General features: G+C 53.4%; 6 protein-coding genes across 6 annotated transcripts; 4 read left to right on the top strand and 2 right to left on the bottom strand.

Annotated features, from left to right (window-relative positions):
* The first annotated feature begins 50 nt into the window (after positions 1 to 50).
* C7974DRAFT_463590 (sulfate transporter family-domain-containing protein) lies at positions 51 to 3,038 on the top strand. Its single transcript, XM_046146238.1, has 2 exons — positions 51 to 1,517; positions 1,580 to 3,038. Exons 1-2 carry the CDS (start codon positions 322 to 324, stop codon positions 2,862 to 2,864), a joined length of 2,481 nt encoding a protein of 826 aa, XP_045997446.1. The 5' UTR covers positions 51 to 321; the 3' UTR covers positions 2,865 to 3,038.
* Positions 3,039 to 3,088: 50 nt separating this feature from the next.
* On the bottom strand, positions 3,089 to 6,217 carry C7974DRAFT_454549 (NACHT and ankyrin domain protein; the record flags this gene model as incomplete). The annotated part of the gene is made up of 3 exons (XM_046145918.1): positions 6,009 to 6,217; positions 4,871 to 5,949; positions 3,089 to 3,685 (listed from the first exon to the last, which is right to left on the bottom strand). Exons 1-3 carry the CDS (start codon positions 6,136 to 6,138, stop codon positions 3,089 to 3,091), a joined length of 1,806 nt encoding a protein of 601 aa, XP_045997445.1. The 5' UTR covers positions 6,139 to 6,217.
* A 174-nt stretch (positions 6,218 to 6,391) lies between these two features.
* On the top strand, positions 6,392 to 7,538 carry C7974DRAFT_394979 (uncharacterized protein; the record flags this gene model as incomplete). Its single annotated transcript, XM_046141938.1, has 2 exons — positions 6,392 to 6,858; positions 6,913 to 7,538. Coding segments are annotated over exons 1-2 (890 nt in total), but the record flags the coding sequence as incomplete, so codon positions are not given.
* A 125-nt stretch (positions 7,539 to 7,663) lies between these two features.
* On the top strand, positions 7,664 to 8,497 carry C7974DRAFT_413450 (uncharacterized protein; the record flags this gene model as incomplete). Its single annotated transcript, XM_046143732.1, has 1 exon — positions 7,664 to 8,497. The coding sequence occupies one exon, from the start codon at positions 7,664 to 7,666 to the stop codon at positions 8,495 to 8,497; it is 834 nt and encodes a 277-aa protein (XP_045997443.1).
* A 1,518-nt stretch (positions 8,498 to 10,015) lies between these two features.
* On the bottom strand, positions 10,016 to 11,833 carry C7974DRAFT_413449 (cytochrome P450; the record flags this gene model as incomplete). The annotated part of the gene is made up of 7 exons (XM_046143731.1): positions 10,016 to 10,616; positions 10,666 to 10,779; positions 10,829 to 11,006; positions 11,056 to 11,451; positions 11,562 to 11,568; positions 11,616 to 11,708; positions 11,768 to 11,833. The coding sequence occupies 7 exons, from the start codon at positions 11,831 to 11,833 to the stop codon at positions 10,016 to 10,018; spliced, it is 1,455 nt and encodes a 484-aa protein (XP_045997442.1).
* A 1,184-nt stretch (positions 11,834 to 13,017) lies between these two features.
* C7974DRAFT_424674 (geranylgeranyl pyrophosphate synthase) lies at positions 13,018 to 15,221 on the top strand (the record flags this gene model as incomplete). Its single annotated transcript, XM_046144439.1, has 3 exons — positions 13,018 to 13,306; positions 13,354 to 13,645; positions 13,694 to 15,221. 3 exons carry the CDS (start codon positions 13,018 to 13,020, stop codon positions 15,219 to 15,221), a joined length of 2,109 nt encoding a protein of 702 aa, XP_045997441.1.
* Positions 15,222 to 15,272: the final 51 nt, after the last annotated feature.

The raw sequence follows: 15,272 nt of genomic DNA, 5'->3' as shown, positions 1-15,272 counted from the left end.
ATTCGCGTCGATGCTCGCAAACAGACCAATCCGCCCCCGCCTCGCCGCCGGGGTGGGGCCTTGCGGCACGTGCCCTGGACTGACGACGTCGGACGGGAGAGGCGTGAGGCTAGGATTCGAAAATCGCGACGTTTAAAGCCGCACCGCGCTCGTGACGGGATGAGCGCCCCGCCGTGACACTTGCTTGCCCGGTTGAACGGCTGAAGCGAAGACGGTGCGAATCATAGACGGCGCTGAATCATAGGCAGTGCTGAATCAAGACGGCACTTAATCCAAGAGGTGCTCAAGAAGCAAGGTGACGACGACAACAACAACCACAACATGCCGCCCAAGATCGACGACGCCTCCAAGGGCCACTCGCGCGACTCCTCGACCGGCAGCATTCGCCACGCCCATGTGCCCGCCACGCCCTCGCAGCTGCGCCAGGCCCACGCGCCCTCGGACCGCTCGAGCAGCCCCGAGGAGGCCATGCACCGCCCGCGCCGCAAGTCGTACTACGCCGACGATGTAGATGTCGCTGCAGAGGCCGGCTCGGCGCAGACAGACTTCGCCCCCGCCCCGCCGCACGACGGCATCGTCGAGGTCGACATCAGCGAGCCGAATGCGCGCTCGCGGCTGCTCGACGCCGCCCTGCGCGACGACTGGGCCCGTCCGGGCGTCGCCCGCAACTACGGCAGCTTCGCCGGCAGCGTGCACTCGGACAGCAGCTTCGGCGGCGCCTTTCCCGGCATCACGCGCACCGCTGCCGGCGAGGAGGACCCCTCGGACCCCACGCGCGCGCTGCTGGGCGACGCCTTTGCAGATGGCGTTGTAAACAGCGGCGACAGGAAGAACATGAGCACCACGCGCTGGCTCGCCGAGCGCCACGGCATCAAGAGCCAGCGCTGGATGTACCTGCAGTACTACATCCCCGTGCTCAGCTGGACGCGCCAGTACAAGTGGCGCTACCTCAAGGGCGACCTCATCGCTGCCATCACCATGGCCTCGTTCTACATCCCCATGGCCCTGTCGTACGCCTCCAACCTGGCCCACCTGCCGCCCGTCCACGGCCTGTACAGCTTCGCCATCAACCCGCTGATTTATGGTATTCTGGGCACGTGTCCGCAGATGATTGTCGGACCAGAGGCCCCTGGTTCGCTGCTGGTCGGCGAGATTGTGCGCGAGAACATCTCCAAGGGCGCGTCCGGGGAGGGCGACGGCCGTTTGAATGCTGAGATTGCGGGTATTGTCACGTGCATGGCCGGCGGCTTCATCTTCGTTGCTGGCATCTTCCGCCTGGGCTTCCTCGACAACGTGCTGAGCCGTCCGTTCCTGCGCGGCTTCATCAGCGCGATTGGTGTTGTCATCTTCATCGACCAGCTGATTCCCGAGACCGGTCTGGCGCGTCTTGCGGCGAAACATGTCGCCCACGGCAGCTCGCTGGACAAGCTAGTCTTTCTCGTCAAGAATATCCACCGCGCGCACAAGCTCACCTGCGCCATGTCGTTCGCTGCCTTTTTCATCATCATGTTCTTTCGGTACGTCAAACACTACATCGATGCGTCAAACACTTCATCGACATCTTTACTAACTGCCACAGCGAGTTCAAGAAGCGCCTCCAGCCACGCTACCCCAGCGTCGCATACATCCCAGACCGCTTCCTCGTCGTCGTCTTCTCGGCCATCCTGACCTGGCACTACCGCCTCGACCAGCACGGCCTCGCGGTCCTCGGCGACGTCAACTCCAGCGGCGCGCTCTTCTCCGTGCACTTCCCCTTCGACACATCGCACCTCAAATACGCCGGTGACGCCGTCAACACGGGCCTCATCATCGCGCTGCTCGGCTTCTTCGAGTCCAGCGTCGCCGCCAAATCGCTCGGCGCCGGCGACACGCAGAAAGACGGCGTCCAGCTGCCGCTCAGCGCCAACCGCGAGCTCATCGCCCTCGGCACCGCCAACATGACCGGCGGCCTCTTCATGGCGCTCCCGGCCTTCGGCGGCTACGGCCGCAGCAAAGTCAACGCCAGCACCGGCGGCCTGACCCCCATGTCCAACATCTTCCTGTCTATCATCACCATCCTCTCCACGCTCTTCCTGCTCCCCTACTTCTACTTCCTCCCCAAAGGCGTCCTGTGCGCCATGGTCTCCGTCGTCGCCTACTCGCTCGTCGAGGAAGCCCCCCACGACATCAAGTTCTTCCTGCGCATCCGCGGCTGGTCCGAACTCGCGCTCATGGGCCTGATTTTCGGGATAACCATCGTGTGGGACCTGAAGCGCGGCATCGGCGTCGGCATTGGCCTCTCGATCCTGCGCCTGATAAAACACTCCGTGCGCCCACGCATCCAGATCCTCGGCCGCGTGCCCGGCACAACCTCGCACTTCGCAAACGCCGAACTCGCCCCCGACGCGCTCGAATTCGTCGCCGGCTGCCTGATCGTCAAGATCCCGGAGCCCCTGACATTCGCCAACACAGGCAACTTACGGTCGAGGCTGAGTAGGCTGGAGGACCACGGCACTGCCGCAGCCCACCCCGCGCTGCCCCGCATCCGCCGCAGAGAACACAACCAAAACGTCATCTTCGACGTGCACGGCGTCACATCGCTCGACGGCGCCGGCGCGCAGGTGCTGAGTGAGATCGTGGCTGGGTATCGGGCGCGCGGCGTAAGAGTGTTTTTCTGCCGCGTGCCGCCCAGGGGCAGTCAGGTTTGGAGGTTGCTGGAGGCGAGTGGGGTTGTGGAGATGTGTGGTGGTGAGGGGCATTTTGTGGGGGGTGTGGAGGAGGCGTTAAGAAGGGTGGATTTGGAGAGGCTAACGGAGGAGGAGGGGAGTGAGGGGGTGGGGAGCGCGGGGACGAGTGCGAGGGCGAGTGCGGTGGGGGGGAGATAGGTGTGTGGTGGGCAATGAGCAGTGGTGTTTGAGCATTGATGGTTTGGGCAGTGATGGTTTGAGCATTGAGCATAGCGCGTTTTGAGTCTGAGGTCTGCGCTGTGAGTTTGGAGTCTCCGCATATCGTTTTTAGCAGTCTGGTGGCAGCATTGTGGCATTGTGGCATTCGCGTCTGCATATAGACTCCTTGAATTCATGCTTCATTCCACCCTGTCAATCCTGCTTCAATCCCGAGGCCTCTTCCGCTTCAACAACTTCTGTACCTTGGCTCCTCTCTCCAAAAGCAGCTGCACTGCTGCGTCGTTCTTCACCCGAACCGCCACTTGTAGTGCAGTTTCTCTCCTGTTGTTCTTCGCCTCGAGGTCTGCTCCAGCGTCTAACAGTAGCTGCACTGCATCCTTCTTAACCCACCGATCTGAAGCTGATAGATGTAGCGCTGTGTCCCTGTTGTTGTTCTTCGCCTTGAGGTCTGCTTCAACGTCTAACACCAACTGCACTGTTTCCTTACTAATCCACCGAGCTGAAGCTGTCAGATGTAGGGCTGTGTCCCCGTTGTTGTTCTTCGCCTTGAAGTCAGCTCCAGCGTCTAACAGTAGCTGCACTAATCCCCCTCCAATCCACCAATCTGAAGCTGCTAGATGTAGGGCTGTGTCCCCATTGTTGTTCTTCGCCTTGAGGTCTGCTCCGGCGTCTAACAGCAGCTTCACTACTTCCTCTCCATCCCACAGATCTGAAATTGCTAAATGTAGGGCTGTGTCCCCGTTGTTGTTCTTCGCCTTGAGGTCTGCTCCGGCATCTGACAGCAGCTGCACTATACACATCTTGTTTGCGTTTTCAGCTTCTGCTGCCATATGTAGCGCCGTGTTCCCGTCGTTGTTCTTTGCCTGAATGTTTGCCCCTCTTTCTAAAAGCATCTGCACTACTTCATCTCTACCCCACGGAGATGAAGCTGCTACATGTAGGGCTGTGGCCCCGTTGTTGTTCTGCACCTTAAGGTCTGCTCCAGCGTCTAATATCAGCCCTACTACTGCCTTATTCCCTCCCCTTACTGCTGAGTGTAGCATTGTGTTCCCCTTATTGTCTCTTGCCTCTAGGTCTGCTCCAAGATCTACTAGCAGCTGCACTACTTCCTCAGTTTGTCCGCATGCTGCTGAGTGTAACACTGTTTCCCCCTCATCGTCCCTTGCCTCTAGGTCTGCTCCAAGACCTACTAGTTGCTGTACTACTGCCTTATTACCTCTCGTTACCGCTATGTGTAGCGCTGTGCTCCCACCACTATCTTTTGCCTTGACGTCTACTCCTTTGTCTAACAGCAGCCGCGCCACCTCATATTCCTGTTTCGCTATTGCTATGTGTAAAGCTGACGTCCCACATGCAGCTTTTGCTTCAGGGTCTGCTCCTTTAACCAGTAACAGTCGCACTATCGCCTCACGTCCCGAGCCACTTGCCATGTGCAGTGCGGTTTCCCCAAAGCGATTTCTTTCGTTCATACGCCAGCGGCGAGTTTCCCAACTGCTCTTCGCAAGCACCACTTCTACCCACTGTATGATCCCAAAATAGCACGCCATATGTAGCACCGGCATCTCTGGCTCCCTGTGTTCTGGGTAGGAGTTCCACCAGTGCTGGCGCAAAGAACACTCTTCCTTCCAAAAAAATTCGTGATGGCCAAAGAGTTTTGCCGACAATGTGGGACAGCGTTTTGCGTGCTCGAACCAGTTGTGCACTGCATATTCTAGAAGTGGGGATTTCTGGATATTCGGCTTGGGGTATGAACTGATGTGTCCATACTGCAGTGGGCTTTGTGCCATGTACGCAATACAGTGTTGTGCCAGCCCAAGGTGTGCGTTCTCAGCCTCAAAGCGAAATGATTCTAGCACTGCATCGTTGTCAACCACTTTGCGAACCAAGTAGTCTCGCGCCGACTGATGAACGAGACTGAGTTTTTGCTCTTGCACTCTAAGCAGAGGTCCACACAATATGACAGCGTCGCGGGCTGCTTGCTTTACCGTTAGTCGAGGTGATGAAGCCTGAATGCCCACTGCAGCTGCTAGCTCTCGCAGCCGCAGAGGGCGAACAGCCAGTGCTACCCACCGCAGAATCGCCCGGCTCATATCCCTTCGCTTGGCCGGGATCCGTAGCAGCATGCGGCCGTATATCGCTGGAAGACCACTCGGCAAATCGTTGAGCGCCTCCAAGATCTGACTGCATGTCTGCTTCTGCGACAGCTCGTGCATCGCGAAGCCCACCCACAAGAATGTACCTCCAGCGCGGCGGAGGAGCTCTGTCTGCACAAATGCTCGAAATTCTTCACTGAACCCTTCGATCCTCGACAGCTCAACAACTCGGGCAGACACGAATAGCTTGATGTCGTCATCCACGCTCTCGTCGTTGTCGGGGTCTAGTCTTATTCTAGTGCATCCTTGCAGGCCAAGCATGTCTCGGCTGACGATTGTAAGCTTGAATGAACCCTTGCTGGACGACTGAGTTCCATCAGCGAGCAGGCTGACTATCCGCGGTAACAGCATTTGTAGTGTGATTTCTGTGCACTCGTCAAGGCCGTCAATTACACAGAACATCGTCCCAAGTTCGACATCTACGACAAGCTTGCTGAAGATGATCCACAACACCTCAGGAGACGACAGCGTCTGCTTTGTTCTTTCCGGCGTTTCAAAGTATGGCAGCGCGTGTTTGATCAGCTGCGGCCGCTTGACGAAAATCTGGTGCACCAGTCCGCGCAGCATTGCTTCAGCTGTGTTGCGCCTCTCATCCTCGGCGCTGCAGAAGAAAAATATCAGATTTGCACCTTCTATGCGTTCTGTGTGCCTCTGCAGCTCTTGTGTCAGAAAAACAGACATCATTGTCTTGCCCTTCCCCGGCCCGCCTGAGATCCACAGCAGGCGGATCTCCTTACCACTATTGCCATCGCCATCGCCCTGGAGCCAGAGGCGGTAGCTTTTGTCTTGTGTAATCCATTCGCAAGTCCCGGCGACTCTGTCGCCTTTCGCGCTGATCACTTTCTCTCGCTCGTGATCAGGATCGGTGAGGAAGAGGTCTTGACGACATTTGATGGCCGCTGCGGTCAGGCCTGCAAGAAAGCAATGTCAGTTGTCTGCAGGCAGACGAAAGTAACTCAGGGGACTTTACCAGATGTTGTTGCATTGCTTCCAGCATAGTTTACGGTTCCGAGGTTGATCCCAGCGAAGCCCTGGCCTCCATTGGTTGCGGACGTCTCCTGGATCGAAAGAAAGTGGGGCAGAGACCCGCTAGCCATCATGTACCTGCAGTATGTAGAGTCACCAACGTCACTGCACTGATGAAATGTCCGTGGTTGTGTTTGTGCTGCTGTCTCAACGGTCTTCCTCTACAACATAAGCAGAGCTCAGCCCAGTATGCATGTGACCTTATCTCGCAAGGCTGTCACAAGCCGCAGCGCTACAATGCATTCGCTGATTGGCTACAACCTCTCATCACTGTCCGACTGCAGCTTAGCTGAATGTGATACATAATTGATAGCTACCGTCTTTGCACTACTGGATATTACTGCTGATCAATTCATCCCTCCAACCGTTACGATGGAAGGTGTCAGCATCACTGCCTCTGTTCTTAGCATCACTACCGCAGCCGTCCAAAGCGTCCAGTTTCTCGTCAAAACCATCGACAACATTAAAGATGCCCCCGAAACAATCGGAGCTGTCAGTACCGATCTTCGCATACTTCAGCCGGTTTTGCATGATCTAGGAAAAGCTGCCCAAGACGACGCTTCACAGATTGTGCTCAGCGAGCCTGTCAAACATGCAGTCGAAAACTGCGCAAGAGCATGCCAGACATTTAGATTACAGATCGAGTCCTGGACAAAACACTCCACACAAGACAAGATGTTCTGGGTCGACCGATGGAAAATCGGATTGTTCGGGCTTGAACGGATCAAGACGTTTAGAGGACAATTGGGCGACTGCAAAGGTACCCTCAGCATGGCCCTTGCTACAGTCGGAGTGTATGAGACGCCTATCCCACGCGATTCTGCTTGTTCTGCTCTGACATATTCTAGCTTCACAGCAACCCGTCAGGAGTACTTGATGCAAGAAATGAAGGAGATGATGCTCCTTACGCATGAAGCTACGACCCGGCAGCAAATTGTCCGAACAACCGACGAAACAAGGGAGATACAGCTCAACATCCAGCAAGTCCTCGACAACGAAGTAGTAGCTGCGTTGCCGCAAGTGGAAGAAGCTCATCAAAGCAGAAGTGAGCTTCTTCACGAGCTTAGGCAGCAACAGGCTGCTAATCAGAACTTTGCCAAAATGTGCGAGGAAGCTCTTTCACAGACTCGAGCACAGCACAAGATCAAAGGGGTCAAAGCTACAAGCTACGGCTCAGCTCTTACTGGGTTCATCAACACTACTGGAGAGGAGTCGAAGATCGATTTGGATGTCTCAGACGTTAGCGCCGACAATTACGGTGTTGCTGTTGCTGGAGTTGTAAAGAATTTTGACTTTAAAGACTTACGTCCTTCTAAGTAGTCTAGGGAGACCAAAGGCAAGTTGGTGTGGGGAGGGCAATCTACTTCCTCCGATGCAATACATCTATAGTGATCTGTGAGGCTCTAGTCAGTGATACGGTTCTTTTGCATGTAGAAGGCCGTCAGGCCACGCTCATCTGTTGGGATATTACCGCTGCATGTCAGCCTTCCACGTGACCTTCTCTGCTCAGCCTCGTCGTAATCCTTCAGCCCCGCACCTCTCCTGCAACATCCGCAGTACCGACAGCCAGTCTCAAAAGCACGCCGGAGTAGTTTCAAAATGTCGCAACGCGACAATCGCGACCTGCCGCCCTTCGTTTACGAACCTTTACTGCCGAGCCAGATCAGGCTGTTGATGCCGACAGACGACGAAGATGGCCTGTCGTGGACATTGCAAGTGGTCACTTTGGACGATGAATTGGAGTTTGAGGCTCTTTCCTACACGTGGGGCGCACAAGATGAAACGTTCCCCATCACTTTGAACGGTCGGAGACACCACGTCCATCGCAATTTGTTTACGGCACTGCCAAACATTGCGCGACGCAACACGTATCGACCGAGATGGGTATCGGTCAAGAACGAAGAGGAGAGAAGTCATGATCCTACTGATCATAATCAAGACATGAACGGGACGATCTCCTATGCCAGTGAAGACGACTCGGCCGGTCGCGATAATCAGAATGAAGCGTCTTTTAATAATAGAGTGAATTATTCGTCTATTCACAGTACTGGAGACGCCGAGGATAACTGGATGTGGGAAAAGGCATCCGGACACGAGACAATGACTGCGACGCCGCTTCGACCGATCTGGATTGATGCTTTGTGTATCAATCAAGGCGACCACGAAGAAAAGCTCGTTCAGCTTGCTTCTATGAACCGCATCTACCGTGAAGCAGCAATGGTCTGGGTTTGTCTTGAACCCCCAGAGGATCCAGACTCAGTTGATCAAGCGATTGAGTTGCTTCCCACTATCGTCTATGCATCACGCTTTATGTGGGAATCTCCTGATATGCAATACGAAACTAACTTGAAGAACAATCCACATTTCCCTGCGTTGGAAAGGATTGATCCCAAGACACTGAAGGTTCTGAAGCACCTACTAGGCAATCGATAGTTCCAACGAGTGTAGGTCATCCAAGAGTATTCGCTTGCGAAGCGGGCAAGCTTTCTCTATGGCAAACATGTAATAACACAAGAGCTGATACAGTCTATGGTCTTCCTTTACGTGTTATCTCCCGTCCTGGCTGGCTCAAACGGCGATGAATTCATGAGAGCGGCAATGCAGTCCGTGAGCATGCTTACTGTCAGACACTTGGCAATGGAGTTTCTCCATCAAACTCATGTGTCAAATGGAACAGAAGTGCAGCAATTTGCAGATTCTCTACTGGAAATTTTGAGGTTTACGAGTATGTTCCAGGATTGTCTCTTACCGCAAGATCGCGTGTTCGGGATACTGGGACTGCTCAGTCCCAGGCAGTACGAAGTACTTGGAGTGGATCTATTCGCGATCAGAGATGTATCGGAGCTCTACACAAGCTTTACTGCCGCACTGCTTCTCTTGGCGTTTCGCAACAATGTTGATGGGTTGGTTTGGGATTGGCTCCAAGCTGCCACTGCCAGAAAGAACATACCCAACCTCCCTTCGTGGGTACCCGACTTACATCACGGGCATGTAATGGGACCTGGTGGTACGCATTTCGATCAGTTTGAGTGGGGTCGCTACAAGCCATACAATGCTAGCAGCCGAGCACCTTATGTCGCACGCGGGCAGAGCCACGGAGATCTCATTATAAGAGGAACAACAGTCTACAGTATTGATGCTGTTCACGCCAAAATTCCATCCATGGCCGAAGGAGGCGACGAGAGGATAGCATCGCTCTTCGAGTGGGAGAAACAAGCATACGAGTTGTGCTCAGGAAGGCGTAATGTACAAAGACAGATCAAAGCAACACTGAAGCTACCTTCTAAGCGAGACGATTACTACTGGCAAACCTTACTTGGGCCCCGATTCGACAAGCAACAAGAAACTGAGGCTCGCCAAGCGTACAGTGACTTCCATGAAGCTCTGGGAAAGTTTGGTCGCCAATGGAAGAAGACGTACAGATCTTCTGTGTCCAATGCCCAGCTAAAAGATGTTCGTCTTCCATTTGACTGGGCGATAGTAGCTCGAGCGCGGATCCGAGATCTGAACTTAAATACTGGGCAGTTTTTAACGAACATCGAGATGACTCTGACAGAACGGCGGCTGTTTCGCACTGCCTGCGGGTCAATTGGCTTCACGAGCGAAGGAGTTGTTGCAGGCGACAAAGTTTGTGTCTTCCACGGGCTGAACACACCACACGTACTACGTAGGGTACCTGGTCGATCCAATGAGGCCTACACGTTGATCGGATACGCGTACGTACACGGTCTGATGGGTGGAGAGGTAGACGGGATGGGCCTAGAAGACAGAGATATTCTGCTCGTGTAGTTAACAGCTCTTTTCATATGAAGAGGAGCATGGTTGTTGATTTTCGGTATAGATAGTGTAATAGATACCGATTGGGAGAATTCCACAGGGGAATCAGCTGTGAAAACGGAGCTACAGTGCATGAGTTCAACTTCAGATAGCTCAAACTACTTTCCCGTCTCCTCAGATCTTCTTTACACGCACCATAAGTTTGTAGTCAGTGTAAATGAGACTGCTGCCCGCATCCCGCTCCCAGATAAATCCATCACGATCCAACAGCTCGAAATCGTACCTCCACAGCAACTTCGCCATGATCAGCCGTATGCTCTGCTGCGCCATGTGCCTCCCAATGCACGCCCTACTTCCAATCAAGAAAGGACGACTGGCAGACCTGTTGTCTTCTTCGAACCCGTTCTGCTCGGCGCCATCAAGCCATCGCTCGGGTCGGAAGTTAGCAGGGTCGACAAAGTACTTTGGCGACCGCTGGATCGAGTACAGGTCTGCCGAGACGATGGTACCTGCGGGTATATATGTTCCTGCGATGTTACATGAGGGGGCGGTGCGCTGAGCTGTTTTACCGTTTGCGGGTGGAAGCAAGCGCAGAGTCTCGCGGATGCACGCGTTCAGGAACGGTAGTCTTGCGAGCCGTTCGCCGGTGATGTCGGTTTCAGTGGTGAAGGCAGAGCGTATTTCCGCACACAGAGCAGTGTAAGTGTCTGGATAGCGCAGAACATGGTAGAATGTGGATGCCAGTGTCGTAGCTGTAGTCTGATACCCAGCGAGTCTTGCCGCTATTAGTAAGGCTCAATCGAATAGAAAAGGGAACTACTAACGTCAAACCCATGGCATTGCTGAAGAAAGCATCTGCATCGAGTGTCAAGCCTTGCTTTTCACTCCCCATGATAGCCGAGATGAAATCTTCTCGGCCATCCTGCCTGTCGATGCAACTAGAAACACGTCAGAACATCGGCACCAATCGATCTACAAAGTACTCACTCGCGTAGTTTCTTAGATGGCACAAGCTTTGAAAGCTGAGAGGGAATCGGCATCGCCGAGAGAAGACTTCTGGCCGTCTCGAGCGCAGGAGCCACGCCAGGCAGGACAAGCATGAAGCTCAAGGCCTCTACCATGGGCATTGATCCTTTACCTAGCTGTTTCAGATGTTCGTAAGTTGCTTTGCACGGGTTAGCTTACTATCAACTTCACGGTGTTGTGTAACTTACGTCGTTTTCCCGCCATCAGTGGCTCACCAAAAGCAAGGTCGCCAATGATCTCCCAAAACATGGTCTCCAATCTGTCGGCTAGATCTATCTCGATGCCCTTTGCAGCAGTCTCATCGAAATCAGGAAACGCCTGTTCAATGTGCAGTTTCTGGATCGGCTCTTGGCTTGCGAGGGCTTGGGGGGTGAAGGCCTGTTGGATCACCTTGTGCAATTTCTTGTGGAGCGCTGGCTCCGGAATTGTGATGAGTGTGGGGGCGTTCAAGACGAGATCTGAGAACAGCGTCAAGAACGTTCCAGCCTTGGAGAAACGACCATCCTCTTGCTTTGCATATATCGCTGTTTCTGCTTCAAACGTCGCAAAGGACACTTCGTTTGGTGCAACTCGTACGGCAGGCCCTGTCTGTAATTAGCTGGGCTGCGACACAAGGCTTGGGTGTTCTTGCCATATTTTCCATGAAGAGCTTGGAGTTCTGAATTGAATCTCATGCGGTAGAGCGCTCTCATACCCCATATCTTTCCTGGTCAGAACAGGAGTGATTAAGCATGATCCAAAGACTCACTGGAGAAAACTTGGCCAGAAAAGGACCCGGAATGTGAGCAAGTGGATGTAAGTAGCATCCATAGATCACAATCGATGTTAGAACGAGGAGAGTCTGCAAGGGTAAACTTGTCAGTTCACGTGACGAATCAGCATGGGAGTGAAAGGACATACAACCGTTGCCACTGCAACAATCGCCGGGCCCTTGTCCAACTGCTGTAAGAAGGAAGTCACTGCCATGATGGTATCGGTGTGCAGACTGAGTTCCAACTACAGTTCGAGGAACAGTTTGTTGTGTGACAGGAAAATTGAAAGGCCGCCCAGACTCAAGTCCGCCTCATAGTAGCCTCGAAGCTGAAGCCTGCAACGACAGTATCGTCCACAAACCCACTTCGGTCAACACTATGTCCAAGAACCCCCGAGATCCTGCACGGCTGGTCGAGACTGTTACATGCAAGCTAGAGTCCCTGTCTCGGGTCATCAAATCCCCTCCTGTAGTCCCCGACGGGAGCCCCATGAAGTTGAAGCCGCATAATCGTTCGAGCCGCCCGTTGGTGGCGCAGACCACGGATGATTCTAGGTTGAAATTGGTTATGGTGCTGGATCCTATTTACCGCATTCGGCTAGACAGATACGCTAAACCACCTTGCTCCTTCCGCAAAACAGTAGCTTGACATTAGCGTGGGAATACCAGGATCAGCGGGTGGGGCGTATGTAGGAACATTAGACCCTGGACGCCTGACTACGCGTCAGCGGCTGACATTCTACCAACGACATTCGCATGATAGATATCACGGATTTTACATCTCTTATCTGATGATAGAATCAATTGTCAAGGAAAGAAATCGCTCGGTATCCAGGGGTATTGTCTTTCGGATAGATCACAGTGTGAACGACTTCAAAGCAAGGGTCTGGCAAGACGGGACTGTTAGTAGCGCGCCTGAAAAATAGTGCACAAAGGCACGTTTTAGAAGACAATAGCTTGTTGGCGGATAAATGGCAATCATTGGTAAATAGCGCACAGTACACATTTCCATGTGATAACACTAGCAGGTCGCAGCTACTTGCTTCGTACAATGCACAGTAGAAGACAAAAGTGGGTCGGTAGCCGCGGAGGCATGCCCTGCAGAAGGAAGCGCTTTGCAAACAGCCCGACCTCAAGTCGCCGACATAGTTCCCACAATTAACACGACAGAACAGGGACTTCCCCCGACTTGATAGCTCTCCAGCTAGATAGTGGTCAGGGAAGATCGGGGTTGGATGAGCTAATCACATCCAGGTGAATTGAGGATCACGTACCAATACGCCCGAGCAGAATACGTACAAATGCTGCATTTAGGTCTTACTTATAGCAGGAAGTCGAGACGACTAGTATACTTGTACTCTCCATTTTGATCATTTTCCAACCAGAAACACATCATACAATGGGGCCGCTCTCATTTCAGTCGAAATTGATCCCCTCTGAGGAGTCCCGACAGACTGGATGCTTCACAACACTCCCTATCCGTCTCCATCTTCGAGATGATTTAGCTGATGCAGCTAGCCGTCAGTTTGTAAAGGACTGGGCTAGGGAGATGGGAGATGGCCGGGAACAGCACACCTACTTCTCCTTCTCGCCAGTGGGCAACTGGTCATCTTTGATTTATCCTGAAGCCATCCCCGAGAGACTGGGTGTTCTGGCGTACTTGTCCGACCTAGGATTGATTCATGATGGTATGTTCGTCTTCCTCATATTGTTCACGTTTCTAACAAACATTCAGATGGTGGCGAGGGCCTGAGCATTGAAGATGCGCAAGCCGAGAATGGCGATCTTTACGCTGCCCTGAATCCTGACGATGTCGGCAGTGTCACACCAGATTCGAAGGCGATGAAGACTAAGAAGCTTGTCTCGCAGTGTATGCTTGAATGCATCAGTCTTGACCGTGAACTGGGTCTGAAGATGCTTGCTGCGTTCCGCGACGTCTGGCTCGCTATCAGCGAGAGGAACAGCGACAAGGAAGCGCAAACCATGGAAGAGTACTTGAAGTATCGCAGTGACAACGGTGGAATGCTGTAAGAGTCCCAGTCATATACGTCGCAGATATATGCTTACTCCATCAGGGTCTTCTGGCCAATGCTCCAGTTCAGCCTTGGGATGTCCATTTCAGAAGCAGAGGAAGCACTTGTGCAGCCTATCATTGATGCAGCCACCGAAGGGCTCTTGTTGGCCAATGACTACTTCAGCTGGGAACGAGAGTACAGGGAACTCCAGTCTGGACAGTCGAAGAGGATTGTTAGTGCTGTCGACTTGTTCATGAGAACGAAAGGACTCTCAATCGACGAAGCAAAAGATGCGGTCAAACGCAAAATCATCCAGAGTGAGCGCGACTTTTGTGAGCGCCGTGATGAGCTCTACAAGACCCATCCTAATATCTCATTAAAATTGAAACGCTGGATCGACTGCGCTGGGCTGGCTGTTTCCGGAAATCATTACTGGTGCTCGGCTTGCCCAAGACAGAATGCGTGGAAGAACGCAAGCTCAACCAACTGCAACGGTGTCAAAAGAAAGCTTACGCATGATACTGTGGTCAGCAAGCAGGAGGCTCCACTAAAGAAAAGAAAAGACTCGCGCGCCTTGGAATCGAAGTCCAGCGACGACGGGTCCGAACTGTCTGAGGTGTCCAGCTACCCTTATTATAAGCCATCTGAACTGGCCCTGGAGGCACCCTCAAAATACGTCTCGAGTATGCCTTCGAAAGGCGTCCGTAGCACACTGATCGAAGCTCTCAACACATGGCTTCACGTGCCATCCGGAAAACTCAAGGCAATCAATTCAGTGATCAACTCGCTGCACAACGCGTCACTTATTCTCGACGACCTCGAGGACAACTCCCCGCTCCGAAGAGGTCATCCATCAACGCACATCCTGTTTGGTCAGGCTCAATCAATCAACAGCGCAAACTTCATGTTCGTGCGAGCTGTGCAGGAAGTCGCACAGAATCTGAGCCCGGCTGCCCTTACTGCGGTCCTCGAAGAACTCGAGGGCCTGTATCTGGGCCAGAGCTGGGATCTGTACTGGAAGCACAACCTCTCATGTCCAAGCGAGGTCGAGTACGTCAACATGGTCGACCACAAAACCGGCGGCATGTTTCGCATGCTGCTGCGGATCATGCAAGCAGAGAGCCAAGTCACACCGCAATTGGACTTTCACACACTGACGCTACTTTTCGGCCGCTTCTTCCAGATACGAGACGACTACATGAACTTCCAGGATTACACGTCACAAAAGGGTCTCTGTGAAGATCTAGACGAAGGCAAGTTCTCGTATCCCGTCGTATACTGCTTGGAAAATTTTCCCGAATACCGCGGACACTTCCTAGGCGTATTCAGACAGCGCCCCACGGTGGCCACTGTCAACGCGAGTCCTTTGTCGAGAGAGAGCAAGCAGCATTTGACGGCTTGCCTGAAGAAAAGTGGGGCATTTGAGAAGACGATTGCTTGCCTGACGGATATGGAACGCGATCTGGAAGTGGAGATTGACCGGCTCGAGCAGCAGACGGGCGAGGCGAACCCAATGCTCCGCCTGTGTCTCGCGAAGCTCAGCGTAAAGGGAATTGGGAGAATCGGCGAGGTGAACACTAGCGCGTAATCAGCTGGGGGCCTTGCTGTTCGGCTAGCACAGACGGAAGACGAATCTTAT

The sequence above is a fragment of the Boeremia exigua genome (assembly GCF_020726555.1).
Source record: "Boeremia exigua strain MPI-SDFR-AT-0100 chromosome Unknown C7974scaffold_6, whole genome shotgun sequence".
In the NCBI taxonomy this organism is placed as follows: domain Eukaryota; kingdom Fungi; phylum Ascomycota; class Dothideomycetes; order Pleosporales; family Didymellaceae; genus Boeremia; species Boeremia exigua.
This window is presented reverse-complemented; position numbering and strand designations above follow the sequence as displayed.

Excerpts from the sequence above, each read along its gene's own strand:
- C7974DRAFT_463590 (XM_046146238.1), top strand. The coding sequence starts at position 322 with ATGCCGCCCAAGATCGACGACGCCTCCAAGGGCCACTCGCGCGACTCC. Across the intron at positions 1,518-1,579 it reads TTCATCATCATGTTCTTTCG|CGAGTTCAAGAAGCGCCTCC; the intron begins GTACGTCAAACA and ends TAACTGCCACAG.